General features: G+C 36.7%; 2 protein-coding genes across 2 annotated transcripts; both read left to right on the top strand.

The window, feature by feature from the left end:
* The first annotated feature begins 152 nt into the window (after window positions 1–152).
* Window positions 153–2602, top strand: LOC142521956 (uncharacterized). The gene is made up of 3 exons (XM_075625129.1): window positions 153–629; window positions 742–1815; window positions 2441–2602. The coding sequence occupies exons 1-3, from the start codon at window positions 153–155 to the stop codon at window positions 2600–2602; spliced, it is 1713 nt and encodes a 570-aa protein (XP_075481244.1).
* A 1258-nt stretch (window positions 2603–3860) lies between these two features.
* Window positions 3861–14097, top strand: LOC142521955 (uncharacterized). Its single transcript, XM_075625128.1, has 6 exons — window positions 3861–4100; window positions 9499–9537; window positions 10222–10376; window positions 10932–12693; window positions 13146–13208; window positions 13441–14097. Exons 1-6 carry the CDS (start codon window positions 3861–3863, stop codon window positions 14095–14097), a joined length of 2916 nt encoding a protein of 971 aa, XP_075481243.1.
* The last annotated feature ends 1974 nt before the right edge of the window (window positions 14098–16071 follow it).

Here is a 16071-nt window from a genome sequence, read left to right as displayed (position 1 = left end):
TAGAATGACTTCTTCACAAAATAGTACTCGAGCCAGAATCAGACAAGATATTCCCTCTCAAGATGACCACAACTCGTCAACTGGTGGAAATTCCAGAAGCGCTCAACACAATCCCCCCCAAGAAACAAAAAATACAAAATATGTTTGAAATAATGCATCAATTTGTGCAGTTTTGTCAGCAAAATCAACCACAATCTCATGATCAAGCTCAAGAACATCACATTGAGGCAAATGATCGAGCTCTTGAGAGATTTTTGAGATTCAAACCGCCAAAGTTTGAAGGCGAACCAGATGCGTATCAAGCAGAATATTGGCTAAACAAAATCAACAAAATATTCTCTATTCTCAATTATTCTGAAGAACAAAAGGTGAATTTTTCCACTTACTTATTTGAAGAAGCCGCTCATAACTGGTGGCGTACGGTGGAACATAAGTGGACAAAGAATCACACCCCAAAAACGTGGGACAATTTTCTGCAAGAATTCGAAGGTAAATATATAACTCAAGTTATATTAAATACCCGAGAACGTGAGTTTATGGGTTTAGTCCAAGGTGACATGACCGTAGCTCAATATGAGGCAGAATTCCACCGTTTTATACATTATGCACCACACTACATGGAAGATGAGGTAAGAAAAAGATAAAAATTTGTTCAAGGATTAAATATAGATATCCGTTGGGCAACATTGGCCACAGAAGTTGCCAGTTATGTTTCTGCTGTCAATCAAGCTCTACGAGTAGAAGAAGACATTAAGGTACTTCTTAAAAAAGAGGAAGAAGAAAAGAAAATCAGGAAGCCCAACCTTTTTAAAGATAACAATCGGAAAAGAAAATTTGAAAAAAGAACACAATCAGTCAGGCAAAGGAGAAGCTGTCAAAGGAAAAGTTCCAAGAAACAACAATAAAAAGTGTGGATATTGCGGATTACCAAATCATGAAGAAGAAAAGTGCTGGAGAAAAGGTGGGAAATGTCTTATTTGCGGAAGTGAGCAACACCGTATTCAAGATTTTCCAAAAAGAACGCAAAAGACTCAACCCACAACAAAGTCAAAGATACCTGCTCGAGCCTATGCCCTCTTAGGAAACAAAGAGGAGGAAGTTGACCCCACTGCAGTCGTAGAAGATACCATTACCATATTATCCAGTTCTGCAAAAACTTTATTTGATCCAGGAGCTACTCATTCTTTTATCTCAAAAGTTTTTGTACATAAATTACAACTATCATCGGAACAGCTACCATATAGCTTCGAAATTAGCTCACCTTTAGGGACAACGATGATTACTGACATCATTTACAAAAACTGTCCCTTAAAATTCCAAGAAAAAGAATATCTAGCAGATTTGATTGAAGTACCTATCAAGAACTATGATATTATTCTTGTAATGGACTGGTTATTTAGACATCAAGTCCAGCTCAACTGCCACACAAAAGAAGTTTATCTTCAAACTTCTCATCCAATCATTTCCAAAGCTAACCATACCCTGGGAATAGTATCAAAAGCAGAATCTAGGGCTATACTAAGAGACAACGGACAAGGATTTCTAGCTTATTTGATAAATAAGCCAAAGTATCAACTCAAGATCTCAGAAATCTCAGTTGTACAAGAATTTCCAGAGGTTTTTCCTGAAGAGATCAATACTTTACCTCCTCAGAGAGACGAAGAATTTTCCATTGATCTAATACCTGGAGCACAACCCAGATCTAAAACTCCATACCGAATGGCACCTTCAGAGTTAAAAGAATTAAAACTTCAATTACAAGAGCTCATGGACAAGAAATACGTCCGGCCTAGTACATCGCCATGGGGTGCTCCTGTATTATTTGTCAAAAAGAAAGATGGAACTCTAAGGATGTGCATTGATTATCGAGAATTTAACAATGTTACCATCAAAAACAAATATCATCTACCGCATATAGAAGAATTGTTTGATGTCTTGCAAGGGTCTCAAGTATATTCAAAACTTGATTTGCGACAAGGATGACATCTCCAAAACGGCTTTTAATACCCGTTATGGACACTATGAGTTTGTGGTAATGCCATTCGGATTAACCAACGCTCCTGCAGCTTTCATGGATATGATGCATCGAATATTTCAACCATTCTTGGACAAATTCGTTGTCATATTCATAGATGACATTTTGATATTTTCAAAAAATCATGAGGAACATGCTCAACATCTACGATTGATTCTCAAAACTTTAAAAGAACATCAATTGTATGCCAAATTCAGTAAGTGTGAATTTTGGTTAGAAAAAATGTCATTTCTTGGCCACTTTATCTCTAAGAAATGACTGGAAGTAGATCCTGCAAAAATAGAAGCCATATCTCATTGGAAACAACCAATCAACATCACAGAAATTAGAAGTTTTCTCGGCCTAGCAGGATACTACCGAAGATTCATTAAAGATTTTGCGAAAATTGATGTTCCCCTGACACAGCTAACTCGCAAAGACAACCCTTTCTTGTGGAATGATGAGTGTGAGAAAAGTTTTTGCAAATTAAAAGAAATGCTTACCAGTGCACATGTACTAGCTTTACCAAAAGGGACAGAAGGATTTGTGGCACAGATGCCTCAAAAGAAGGCTTTGGATGTGTATTGATGCAAAATGATAAAGTTATTGTATATGCATCTAGAAAATTAAAGAATCACGAGTTAAATTATCCCACTCATGATCTGGAATTAGGAGCAATAGTGTTTGCATTAGCAAAATGGAGACACTATTTGTACGGTTCCACTTTTGATATTTATACAGACCACAAAAGCCTGAAGTATTTATTTACTCAAAAAGAGCTGAACATGAGGCAAAGAAGATGGATTGAATTTTTGGAAGATTACGATTGTTCCATTCTTTATCAATCAGGTAAAGCTAATGTAGTAGCTGATGCTTTAAGTAGAAAGATTAGCATGGCTTGTTTGGAAATGAAAGAAGTAAGAGAATGGGTACACATCCATTCACGTGGGCACTTGGCCGGATTAAGAATCGAACCTGAATTTCATACCAGAATTAAGCAAAATCAAGAATTGGACCAAGAAGTTTCCAAACTCCGCACTGATTCAAATTTCGTCACCAATTCACAAGGAATACTATTCTATCATGACCGTATTTGTGTGCCTAGCTCAATGAAAAAGGAAATAATAGAAAAATCACATCAGTCTCGGATCAGCATTCATCCAGGAGGATCTAAGATGTATCAAGAGATTAAAAAACACTTCTGGTGGAAAGGAATGAAACGAGATATTGCAGATTTCATTTCGCAATGCCTATCTTGCCAAATGATAAAGACTGAACATCAAAGACCAGCAGGTCTTTTGCAACCACTACCTATACCAGAATGGAAATGGGATCAAATAACTATGGACTTTGTGACTGAATTACCCCAACTCCCAGGAGGTTTTAATAGCATATGGGTTATCGTTGATCGCTTAACCAAGTCAGCACATTTCATACCCATAAGTCACAAATATGGGGTGGAAAAACTGGCTGAACTCTATCAGAAGGAAATTATACGGTTACATGGTATCCCCACTACCATAGTATCTGATAGAGATCCGAAGTTTACGTCAAGATTATGGAAAAAACTTCAGGAATGCCTTGGTACCAAATTAAATTTTAGCACAGCAGCACATCCGCAAACTGATGGTCAGTCTGAACGAACCATTCAAATAATGGAAGACATGCTTCGCGCATGTGTGCTGGATTTTGGGGCAAACTGGAGAAAACATTTGCCTCTAGTTGAATTTTCATATAACAATAGTTATCAATCCTCAATACAAATGGCACCATATGAAGCATTATATGGAAAGAAAATGTCGCTCTCCTCTTAACTGGGATATGGATGAATGGAGAGGCACAAAGAATGGACAAGAACGAGCAATCAGGTCTGACATTATACAAGAAGCTATCGAGAAAATACAACTTATCAGGCAACGAATACAAACAGCTCAAAGTCGACAGAACGAGTTATGCAGATAAGAGGCGGAAAGATTTAAAATTTGAAGTCGGAGATTACGTATTACTAAAAGTATCACCAAGAAAAGGAATCAAGCGTACTGGAAAGAAGGGAAAGTTGCATCCTCGATTTGTGGGACCCTTTAAAGTGAGAACGAATAGGCACTGTGGCTTATCGTCTATCTCTACCCGAAAATATCTCTGATATACATAACGTATTCCACGTATCACAATTAAGGAAATGCAAAATAGACTCAGCCCAATTGATTGACCACAAACAGATAGATCTGGAAGAAAATCTAACATATGAAGAACGAGTTTTGGACCAAAGAATAAAGGAACTTCGTGGTCGACCAATTCAGTTGATAAAAGTCTTATGGAGAAACCACAACATTGAAGAAGCAACATGGGAAACAGAGAAAGATATGAGATGTCAATATCCGCATTTATTCCAATAACTCTTAAATCTGGGGACCAGATTTTTAAAAGAAGGGGCTATTATGACACCCTAAACACAAAGGTGCATAAATGCATTTTAAATTTTATTAGTATAACTAAATTTTATTATTTTCATTTTATTATTTTACCATATTATTTTTCGGTACAAATTTTATTTGTCCAAAGTATCTAGAAATACATTAAAATACATCACAATACACTTAAAAATTCATCAAGTACTATGAGGTTCCCATTCCAAAACCAAATACTCAAAATATAATAAAATATTATAATTAAGCTCAACATATATGTTAAGTAATTAAGTACAATATTTAAAGACAAAATTATAATTAGGTTCAATACATAGGTTTAATATAATATAATAATTAGATACAAGAATATAATGATATTAAGTTTAGATAAACATAATCTTTTCTATTAATAAAAAAAATAAAATTAATAAGGATAAGCTTGGATTCTTGGATTCTCGGCTATATATATATAACTGAAAACTTTTCATTTTCAATCCAAACCAACCGAAGAAACAATCCGAGAGAGAGAGAGGGAAACGAAAGAAGAAAGGAGGAAAGGGAAGAAGAGGAAGAAAAAAATAGAAGAAAATCCATAAACCTTTCCGAAACATTTCAATAAATCACCAACTATTCATCTCATATCGTAAAACAATATAGCACTGGAGGTGACGAAAAAGGATCGATCAAAAAGCAAGAAAATCAAACAAAGATATTCCGAGAAACGGCAACGGAATCCCATTTCAAGCAAGGTAATCTACGCTTATCTTTTTTATAGCTACACACCAAACTAGAGGTTGACTTGAACACAAAAGTTGTACCTCTTGTTACATAGATAAGGTACATACCATCCGTCGTCCCAAAATATTGCCGGAACTAACATTTTCGGAATGCCGGAGTACCTTAGTTCTCCATAAGACGATATTTAAATCTGGTATTGATCGGCTAGGAATTTGAAAATAGTTTCAACATAAGAATTAAAGATCTTGCAAAGTTACATATGCTGAAAAAAACCGGCCGCGCGTGGCCGCCGGAAGGCCAGTCACACGCCGGAACCCACACGCGCCGCCGTATCGCTGGAATTCCGGTGGCCGAACCTTCCTGGTGATATTTACGACTTTTTGGCCAACTTTCGTAATGTTTAGAGATATCTTCTAATTAATATGAATTTTACAAACTTAAGTAAAATCAACCGGGTTAAATTTTGAACAAAAAATAATATGGAAATGATCAACTATTATTTAAAACTCTGACATATAAATATCATTCATAATATATTTTTAGGACTTGCTTCAACAATTCGGATTACTAATCAAGCCTAAACTGTAAGTTATCAGGTGAGGAAATTACTATTCATTCTTCTATTAAAGCCTTTGGCATTTGGCCTTGAAATTTCAATAGCATTTATTTAATGTTCAAATATCATCTACAATTCATTTCGATTACTGATATATTTTCTTGCATATTTATGAATGGATTGATATACCATTAATGAATGGATTCATGGACAACGGATTTCGGTCCGAAAATTGAATCCACTGGACAACGTGGCTTCGGCCCGGAAATTGAGTTCAATGAACAACGGGTCAAAAGTCCCAGGTATATGGTTCATCTGAACAACGCGCACCGAGTATTTCGGTCCGGAGAATGGTTCACCCGGCTCGTAAAAGGATCTTATAAGTGCTCAATTAGAGTCACCAATGTTAATTTATGAAATAATTGCATTTATCTATTATTCGTAGTAATTTCATAGCATTCATAACATCTAATTTGTTATGCTTATTACTTCATGCATAATTATGTTGAAGCGCTATTTTAACTTATTTAAAAGATATATATTAATTTAAACTCACTAAGTCCTCAAAGACTTAACCCTCTGTTTCTCTTCGTCTATTGTAATTTCCAGACACAGGAACCCCAGAATTGGAACAGGAGGAAGATAACTGAAGCTGAAATAAGAGCATTTGAAAGTCATGATGATCTGTTTATAAATAAATGTTAAACTTCCGCTGTAAAATAATTATACATATTTGAAATAAGAATGTAAATATTTGTGTATAATCTTTTAATGATAGTAGAAAATATTTAAATTTTTTCCACAATATTTTTTAATAATAATAAAAATAAAGATAGCAGTTCAATAAATAAATATTGTGGAAAATGTGGCACATTGTAAGGAATAATTATGAATTCCTAGACCGGGCATCACAGTTGAAGTTGAGGCAATAGAGAAATTTAGATTATTTTTAAAGACTGTAATATATTTGGATCTTTTTGAAACACTTCGTGAACCGTCTTTTAGACTCAATTTGATTTTTATTTTTGCATTGGACAAATTTGGTTGCTCTTGTTCTTCTGGAAATTGAAAATTAAGTTTATTTTATGATTCAAAGCTGGTTGATTCTGGTTCTTTATCAATATACAATAATCTTAATTCTTTGGATGTTATTACTTCATTTAATGAATCCCTGTGAACAAGTAGAGACACTAAAAAAAATTAATTAATGAGAATTCAGTTGTGTTACATCACAATAGGTTGAGTCATATATCTGAAAAGAGAATAAGAAGATTTATGTCAGATGAAATTCTCGAACCTTTATATTACACAGATTATAATAATTGTGTTAATTGTATAAAGAGTAAAAAACCAACAAAAGATATTTGAAGCCAATAGGAATTCAGGCGACTTAGAACTTGTACATAACGATATTTGTGAACCATTCTCTTCGGCTTCTTGGAATGATCGAAAATATTTTATAACGTTCACAAACAATTTTTCAAGATATGATTTCATTTATCACATTCATGAAAAGATACAATTATTGGATGTGTTCAAAAATTATAAAGTTGAAGTTAAAATCAACTTGTCTTAAAGATTAAAAGTGTCAGATCTAACCGTATGTGTCTTGGGCACTAATTAGGATTATATTCGTCACTTTGACCGAGACACAATATAGGAAGATGATGTTAGAGATCCTCTTATTCTAGATGAACAAACTCAAGCACCTCCAGACTTATATCACTAAGGAGATCCACTAGGGAGTAGAGAAATGCAATGAAAGATGATTATATTGTATTTCTTCAATAACATGAGACAAACATTAGAACAATGGAGGATGATCCTATCATTTTCCGTCAAGCATGGAAAGTTCTAACTCTCAAAAGTGGAATGATGCCATGAATGAGGAGATAAAGTCTATGAATGACAGTGAATTATGGGATCTTGTCCCATTCCTAAATGTGTGAAACCTATTGGTTGCAAATTGATATTTAAAATAAAGAGGGATTTTAAAGATAATGTGGAAATGTATAAGGTTTGTCTTGTTGCTAAAGGCTTTACATAGAAAGAACATATTGATTATAAAGATAATTTCTCTTTGATTTTTCCGAAAGACTCTTTAAGGATTATAATGGATTAGGTGACGCATTTCGATCTTGAGATTCATCAGATGGACATAAAGACTGTGTTTCCAAATAGTGACATTCATGAAAAAATTTATATGGTGAAAAGATAAAATTTGTGTCCAAAGACACAAATAATATGGTTTGTAATTAAATAAAATCTTCTGTGGGCTCAAGCAGACATCTTGACAAGGTAAGAATTTGAGATAAAATATTTTGGTGATGCATCTTTTGTACTAGGTATCCAGATACATCAGGATAATTCTCGATGTATTCTTGGATTATTTCAGAAAGACTACATCGAGAAAATTCTTAAGCGATATGGAATGAAAGACTGTAAACCAATGGATACCCCTGTGGATAAGGGAGACAAATTTAGTCTCAAACAATGCCTCAAGAATGATTTTGAGAAAAAATAAATGCAGAAGATTCTCTATGCATCTGTAGTGGAAAGTATAATATATGCTCAGGTTTGTAAACTTCAAGATATTGCGTATGTGACGAGAATGTTGGGGAGATATCTAAATAATTCAGGAGTAAGGTATTGAAATGTAAAGCCCTATAATTAATTATCCGGTAATTTGGCATAATTAGAATAATTATTTATGTCATATAAATTCAAGAAATGTGTTAAAAATATGTATTTTAGAATATCGGAGAATTTAACGATATAAAATACATATAGAGTTTAAATAAGACACGAGAGCAAAATAAATACAGACCGGGATAAATGGGCTTGAGTTACTATTTGAATAACCAAATACACAATATATAAATATACATATACATACACACATATCTCATTGAAAAGAGAAAAGAAGTGAGAGAAAGAAGAAAAGGGAAAAAGAAAGAAGAAAACCCAAATTCCCGCAACTCTTGGAGCAGCTGCGGAAAAATCGCGATATCTCCTTCATCCGGCATCAAAATTTCGATCGGTTTGAGAGGTTGTCTTCCTTACATCAGTACCTTCGTTTTGAGTCATAAATCACGAATTTTGAGCAAGGAAGCGAGCAGATAGAAGCTCCATTTCGTGAGCCCTGTTTCTGTGCAATATTTTGGTGAGTTCAGTTCTTGTGCTTCTGAAATTCGAAGTTTTGTGTATTGTGCGTTACGAATCTCGACTTGTGGTTCAAATAAAACTTGTAGATCTGTTTGTTAACTTTCTATAGCCACTAGAATCATTGAATTTGGAAAATAAACGGATTTGATATGATTTTTCTACCAAAACGTGTCAAAATGGAATTCTGTGTTGGAGCTGTGTACAACACCTACTGTAATTTGGTTTTATGGCATATATGCACTCAGATTCTGGGTTTTTGGTTAAAATGAAAGTTGTAGAGCTATGTGTTGTCTTCGTAATGATATAAGATTCGTTAAATTTCAGTAAGAATTGAGCAAGTAATGGTGGTTTTTCTGAAACTGCTCAGTAGGAAAATTATGTCCGAAAATTTGTTGAGTGGCGGTGTGTTCTTGATAATTCTGGGATTAATCTACTGAGATTTGAAAGATGGTTTCTTCTAGAAAAAGTTAGATATTCAAGTTATCTTTCATTTTCAATTAGCGGATATTGATTTGAGTTAATATTGAGCGATATACGAATTTTATGCCCTTTTGTGCCAAATTGGACATTGGTGTGGAATGTAGTTTTCATTATCGGCTTATTGTTGCTTTGTTTAGGCCGCGTGTCTTGAAGTGAAATTGTTATTGGATTTTCAAGTTGGTATAGGTATGTTATAGCTCGGTAACATACGACGGTAAAACATAAATTATGTTTAATTGTCATTCTGTGGTGCATTGATTGTGTTTATGACTTGTTGACTGTTGTAAATTGTTAAATGCCTTCGTTGTGATCTATGTTTATTATTATGATATATTATTGGCATTTAGCATCGGGCATACAGTTATGACATTCATGTTGAGCCCTATCGTTCTTGTTAGCCCATTGTTGATATCCGTTGTTATCCGGTACTGTTGTTTATCTCGGGATCATTGTGTGACTGATAGGCCTATAAACATGAGATTGTAGATGTGATTGAACAATCCCGTGGTTAGTGCAGCCTTTTGAGGTGAGCGCTGGGATTGTGTCATCTAGTTCGTTCTGTTGTGCCATCTTGTTATATCGTATCAGCTGTATGGAGGCCGAGTCAGGGGTGTTATTCAGCACAGCTTGGCATACCTCGCATACTTGGCAGGGCGGTTTAGCTGCATGACGATGTAGCTCCCCTGTGTTGTTGCTCGAGCATCATTCCAGTTGTTATCGTACCGTTTGTTGGCTCCTGTTATCCCAGTTATTCGTTGAGCCTTTCATGCATTGCATATTACATTTTATTATATGATTAAGCATTATTTATGTTATTGTTGTTATAGTTGAACTGTTTCATACCAGAATCCTAACCTCAGTTTTTTACTGGGGGAGCTGCTGTGGTTGCTATTAGGCACCATGGTAGATCTCCCGAGTCGTTTTGCAGCATCAGGCCGAGGTTCCGGCAGTGGAGCTCGGGATTGAGGTTGGATTGCTTGGTTCTGTTCTGTGGAGTCTCCCAGTTAGTCTATATGTATGTCTTGAGTTTGTTCAGTCTTGTATTGTAGTTTATTTGCCGGGGAGATGCCCCGTGTATCTGTAGTGGTATTTGGTGGTTTTGTGATGTTTTGAGTCGTCTCTGAGATTCTTTTGATCTGGTGAGTAATTGGTAAGTTTTAATTTCTGCTTAGTCCTGACCAGTGCGGCTATAGGTTGTTTAACTTCGGTTTTTGATTTAATGACTCTAGTTGGAGTATATTTTGATATAAACTGCTGTTAAATTTTTCGGGATGTCCTACTTACGGGGAGGTCATGCCGAATTTTTTTTAGGCCCTGAGGTCCGTTTTAAAGTATTTTAAACCTTTTTCCGCTGCAGCTTTAAGTCAAACCATTATTGTTTGATCATTAATTGTCATTAGAGTAAATGGGCCTCACATCTTGGTATCAGAGCGTAAATTGGGATACGCTCGAACTAGAGCCTTGGCACTAAAATGGTTGTTGCGCCTGTGTATGCTAATTGACAACATACTTATGTGGTTATATGTTTTGTTTACTTCCATTCTAATTGTTTTGGTGTTTTATCGTATAGAATGGAGGGAAGTGGAGAAATTCCTGTTGATGAGATTCCTTTAGCTCGAGGTCGAGGTCGTGGTCGAGGTCGTGGACGTGGTAGACCTCGTGTCCGTGTTGTTGATGAAACTTTTGTTGAGCAAGCTGCTGATCAGCTAGAGCAGCTTAGGATGGATGAGTCAGTTGCGCGTTTCCATTCTATGCATCCTCCTCGATTCAGTGGTTCGGAGGGAGCTGAGAAAGCTGAGTTATGGATTTCTGAGATTGAGGAATTTTTTGATTTGATTGAGTATCCTCCAGAGTGTCGATTGAGATTAGCTGTGCATCATTTGAAAGATCGTGCCAAAATGTGGTGGTCTACTACATTGATGACTTTAGATGCTCAGAGGATTGTTCCATCGTGGGATATATTCAAGCTGAAGTTTAAGAAGAGTTATTGTCCTCCATCATTTTACAGTTCTAAGGCTTCTGAGTTTCATAACCTGAAACAAGGCGATATGTCAGTTGCGGAGTATGCAGATTCTTTTTATGCTATGCTGAGATATGCTCCTCATGTGGCTGCAAGTCAGATTACGGTTGTTGAAAGTTTCATTGAAGGATTGAACGATCATCTGCACCTTTTTGTTTCTACCAGTAAGCCACTGAATTATCTTGAAGCAGTGGAAATAGCAAAAAGGGCTAAAGCTAGTCTTAAGAGGAGTGACAATCGAGTTTCTACCAAACATCATCAGCCGGGGAGGCAACAATTCAGTTCATCTGGTTCTGCATCTCTTCATCCACGTGGGAAGCAATTTAAGAAGCCCGGTTCTAGTTCTTCGAGTTCAGGGAACCATGGTGGATATCGTTATAGTGGACCTTACTGTGATCACTGTGGAGGCAAGCATTCCAGTAATCAGTGTGTTGGAGTTCAAGAGGTTTGTAATAATTGTGGTCGGTCGGGTCATTTTGCTAGAGTCTGTCCTAGTAAGATGGGGAAATCAGCCCAGGCAGGTAGTGGAGCTCAAAGTAATAGAATTCCAGCAGCGTCCCAGTCTTCCCACCAACCTAGTCGCCCTTCACATCAGTCCAGAGGGCAAGATGGTCAACAGAATCAATCACATGTTCGTGTATTTGCCTTGACTGAGGATGAGGTTCAGGCAGCTCCAGGTACTGTCATTACCGGTAATTGTACTATATGTGGTTTTATAGCACGAGTGTTATTTGATACTGGAGCATCTCATTCCTTTGTTTCTCATGCATTCGTCGTTTCGCATGATCTTCGCACAACTAGTATGAATTTCAATCTATCTATTGCTACTCCGATGGGCAAAATGATTATCACTGATAATGTGGTGTTCAATGCGGTTTTGTTTCACGATGAAAATGTTCTGTATCTGAATCTCATAGTTCTACCTATGTATGACTTTGATTGCATCGTTGGTATGGATGTTTTGACTGCAAATCGTGCCACTGTTGACTGTTATAGAGGAATAGTTCGTTTCAGGCCTAGTTTTGCTCCTAAATGGAATTTCTATGGCTGTGGTTCTCAAGCCAAGATTCCTCTAGTTTCTGCCATTGAGATGAATCGATTGTTAGATTCTGGTCATGAAGGTTTTCTTGTTTATGCTGTTGATCTATCGCAAGATGAGGAACGGATTTCTGATATTCCTGTAGTCTGTGAGTTTCCTGATGTGTTTCCAGAAGAGATTCCTGGTTTTCCACCAGAACGAGAAGTTGAGTTCAATATCGAATTAATGCCAGGAACTGAACCCATATCTCGAGCACCATATCGTTTAGCTCATGTTGAGCTAAAAGAACTGAAATAACAATTATAAGATTTGTTGAGTAAAGGTTATATTCGTCCAAGTTCTTCACCGTGGGGTGCACCGATTCTATTTGTCAAGAAGAACGATGGAACGATGAGGTTGTGTATTGATTATCGGCAACTGAATAAGTTTACTGTCAAAAATAAATATCCACTCCCTAGGATTGATGACTTATTTGATCAGTTGCAAGGTACTTCAGTGTATTGTAAGATTGATCTCCGTTCTGGGTACCATCAAGTGCGAGTTAGACAAGAAGATGTGCCGAAAACAGCTTTTCGCACGAGATACGGACACTTTGAATTTTTGGTTATGCTTTTTGGTTTGACCAACGCTCCTGCTATGTTTATGGACTTGATGAATCGAGTATTTCGTAAATATCTCGATCGTTTTGTGATTGTATTCATCGATGATATTCTTGTTTATTCCAGGTCCGAGGAAGAGCATGCCAAACACTTGAGGATAGTTCTTCGAATTCTTCAAAAGAAGCAATTGTACGCCAAGCTATCCAAGTGTGAGTTTTGATTAGATAGAGTTGTGTTTCTGGGCCATGTCATATCTCAACATGGTATTTCTGTCGATCCAAGTAAAGTGGAAGCAGTTCTGAACTAGGCACGACCGACCAATGTTCCAGAGATTCGTAGTTTCATGGGTTTAGCTGGTTATTACCGGAGATTTATCGAAAATTTCTCAAAGATTGCTAAACCTATCACTCAACTGACTCAGAAAAATCAAAGATTCATTTGGTTTGATGAATGTGAGCTAAGTTTTGTCGAGTTGAAGAAGAGATTGACTTCTGCACCAGTTCTTACCATCCCAAGTGGTTCTGGAGGATTCGTTGTTTGTACCGATGCATCAAATCGAGGATTAGGTTGTGTACTGATGCAGCATGGCAGAGTTGTGGCCTATGGTTCTCGTCAGTTGAAACCGGATGAGTCTAAGTATCCTGTTCATGACTTGGAATTGGCTGCTATTGTTTTTGCTCTCAAGATTTGGAGGCATTATTTGTTTGGGGAGCAATATGTAATCTATTCTGATCACAAAAGTTTGAATTATCTGTTCTCTCAGTCATATCTGAATATGAGACAGAGACGTTGGATGGATCTTTTGAAAGATTATAATTGTGAGATCCAGTATCATCCGGGAAAAGTGAATGTCATTGCCGATGCTTTGAGTCGTAAGGTTGTTGATGTTAATTTATCCTCGATTCGTGTTTCTAAGTTACGAGAGGATATTTGCACCTCTGGGTTGAATTTTCAAATCCAAGGTAATGCTGTTTGTGTGTCTCAGATTTCTATTGAGCCAGAGTTGATTCAGATTATAAAGTCAGCTCAGAAAACTGATGATCGAGTTCTGAAATCTTATGAGTTAGTATCTCAATGACACCAATCTTGTTTCTCAATTCACTCAGATGATTCTCTTCGGTTGAATGGTAGATTGGTTGTCCCAGATATTCCTGAAGTGCGTACAGCCATCCTTAAAAAAGATCATTGTACTCGATATAGTATCCACCCAGGAGGAAGGAAAATGTATCATATTCTACGGCCTCAGTTTTGGTGGAAGAATATGAAAAAGGATGTGGCTGAGTTTGTGTCTCGTTGTATGATCTGTCAGCAAGTCAAAGCAGAACCAATGAGACCTGGAGGATTACTGCATAGTCTTGAGGTTCCTCGGTGAAACTGGGAGCACGTGGCTATGGATTTTGTCAGGCATTTTCCACGTACTTCTCGTCATTTCGATGCCATTTGGGTGATTGTCGACAGATTATCTAAGTCAGCACACTTTATTCCGTATGAGAGGACGTATTCGTACAAGAAAATGGCTCATCTGTATATTGAAAATGTTGTGAGACTTCATGGAGTTCCAGTTGCAATAGTCTCAGATCGTGACCCTAGATTCACATCAAAATTTTGGACTAGTTTCCAAAAAAAAATGGGTACACGTCTTGCGATGAGTACTGCTTACCATCCTCAGACAGATGGTCAGACAGAGCGTACAATCCAGACACTCGAAGATCTGCTTCGAGCTGTAGTCATTGACTTTAAAGACAGTTGGCAGGAAGCTTTACCACTGGTAGAATTTTCATATAACAACAGTTTTCAGGTGACTATTGGTATGGCTCCTTTTGAAGCTTTGTACGGCAGACGATGTCGATCACCTCTTTGTTGGGATGAATTTGGTGAGAAGCAGTTGACTGGACCTGACATTGTTCAGGAAATGCATGATAAAGTCCAGTTGATTCGTCAGAGAATGAAAGCTGCCCAAGATCAGCAAGCTAGTTATGCTAACAGACGTCGTCGACCTCTAGAATTTCAAGTTGGATATTTTGTATTTTTGATGATCTCTCCATTTAGAGGTGTTGTTCGTTTTGGCATGAGGGGTAAGTTGTCACCTCGTTTCGTTGGCCCCTACGAGATTGTTGAGCGTATTGGGACTTGCGCTTATCGTTTGGATTTGCCCTAGTCATTGTCTGGCATCCACGATGTTTTCCATGTTTCTATGTTGCGTAAGTATGAGCCCCATGTGATTCAGCCTGATGAGGTTGAACTCGACCCTTCTCTATCGTATACTGAGTATCCTGTTTGTATCTTGGATCATAAAGATAAAGTTTTACGCAATAAAGTTATACACTTGTACGTGTTCAGTGTCGAGGCATGGTGTAAAATAATCAACGTGGGAAACAGAAGAGAAGATAAGAGCATCTTATCCATATCTGTTTGATTATTAGTAATGTATTGTAGGTTTCGTATCGTGTGTAAGATGTATGTGTATAAACAGAAATTTCGAGGACGAAATTTATTTTAAGCGGTGGAGAAGTGTAAGGCCTTATAATTAATTATCTGGTAATTTGACATAATTAGAATAATTATTGAGTTGTAAATTAAAATAATTATTTATGTCAAATAAATTCAAGAAGTGTGCTAAAAATATATATTTTAGAATATCGGAGAATTTAACGATATACAATACATATAGAGTTTAAATAAGACACGAGAGCAAAATAAATACAGACCGAGATAAATGGGCTTGAGTTACTATTTGAGTAACCAAATACACAATATATAAATATACAAATACATACACACATATCTCATTGAAAAGAGAAAAGAAGTGAGAGAAGGCGGCAGAAAAGGGAAAAAGAAAGAAGAAAACCCAAATTCCCGCAACCCTTGGAGCAGCTGCGGAAAAATCGCGATATCTCCTTCGTCCGGCGTTGAAATTTCGATCGGTTTGAGAGGTTGTCTTCCCTACATCAGTACCTTTGTTTTGAGTCAGAAATCACAAATTTTGAGCGAGGAAGCGAGCAGATAGAAGCTCCATTTCGTGAGCCCTGTTTCTGTGCAATATTTTGGTGAG

The sequence above is a fragment of the Primulina tabacum genome, chromosome 13, assembly GCF_025594145.1.
Source record: "Primulina tabacum isolate GXHZ01 chromosome 13, ASM2559414v2, whole genome shotgun sequence".
NCBI classification, from domain to species: domain Eukaryota; kingdom Viridiplantae; phylum Streptophyta; class Magnoliopsida; order Lamiales; family Gesneriaceae; genus Primulina; species Primulina tabacum.
Note: the sequence above shows the minus strand (reverse complement) of the source record. Positions and strands in the feature narration are given on the sequence as shown.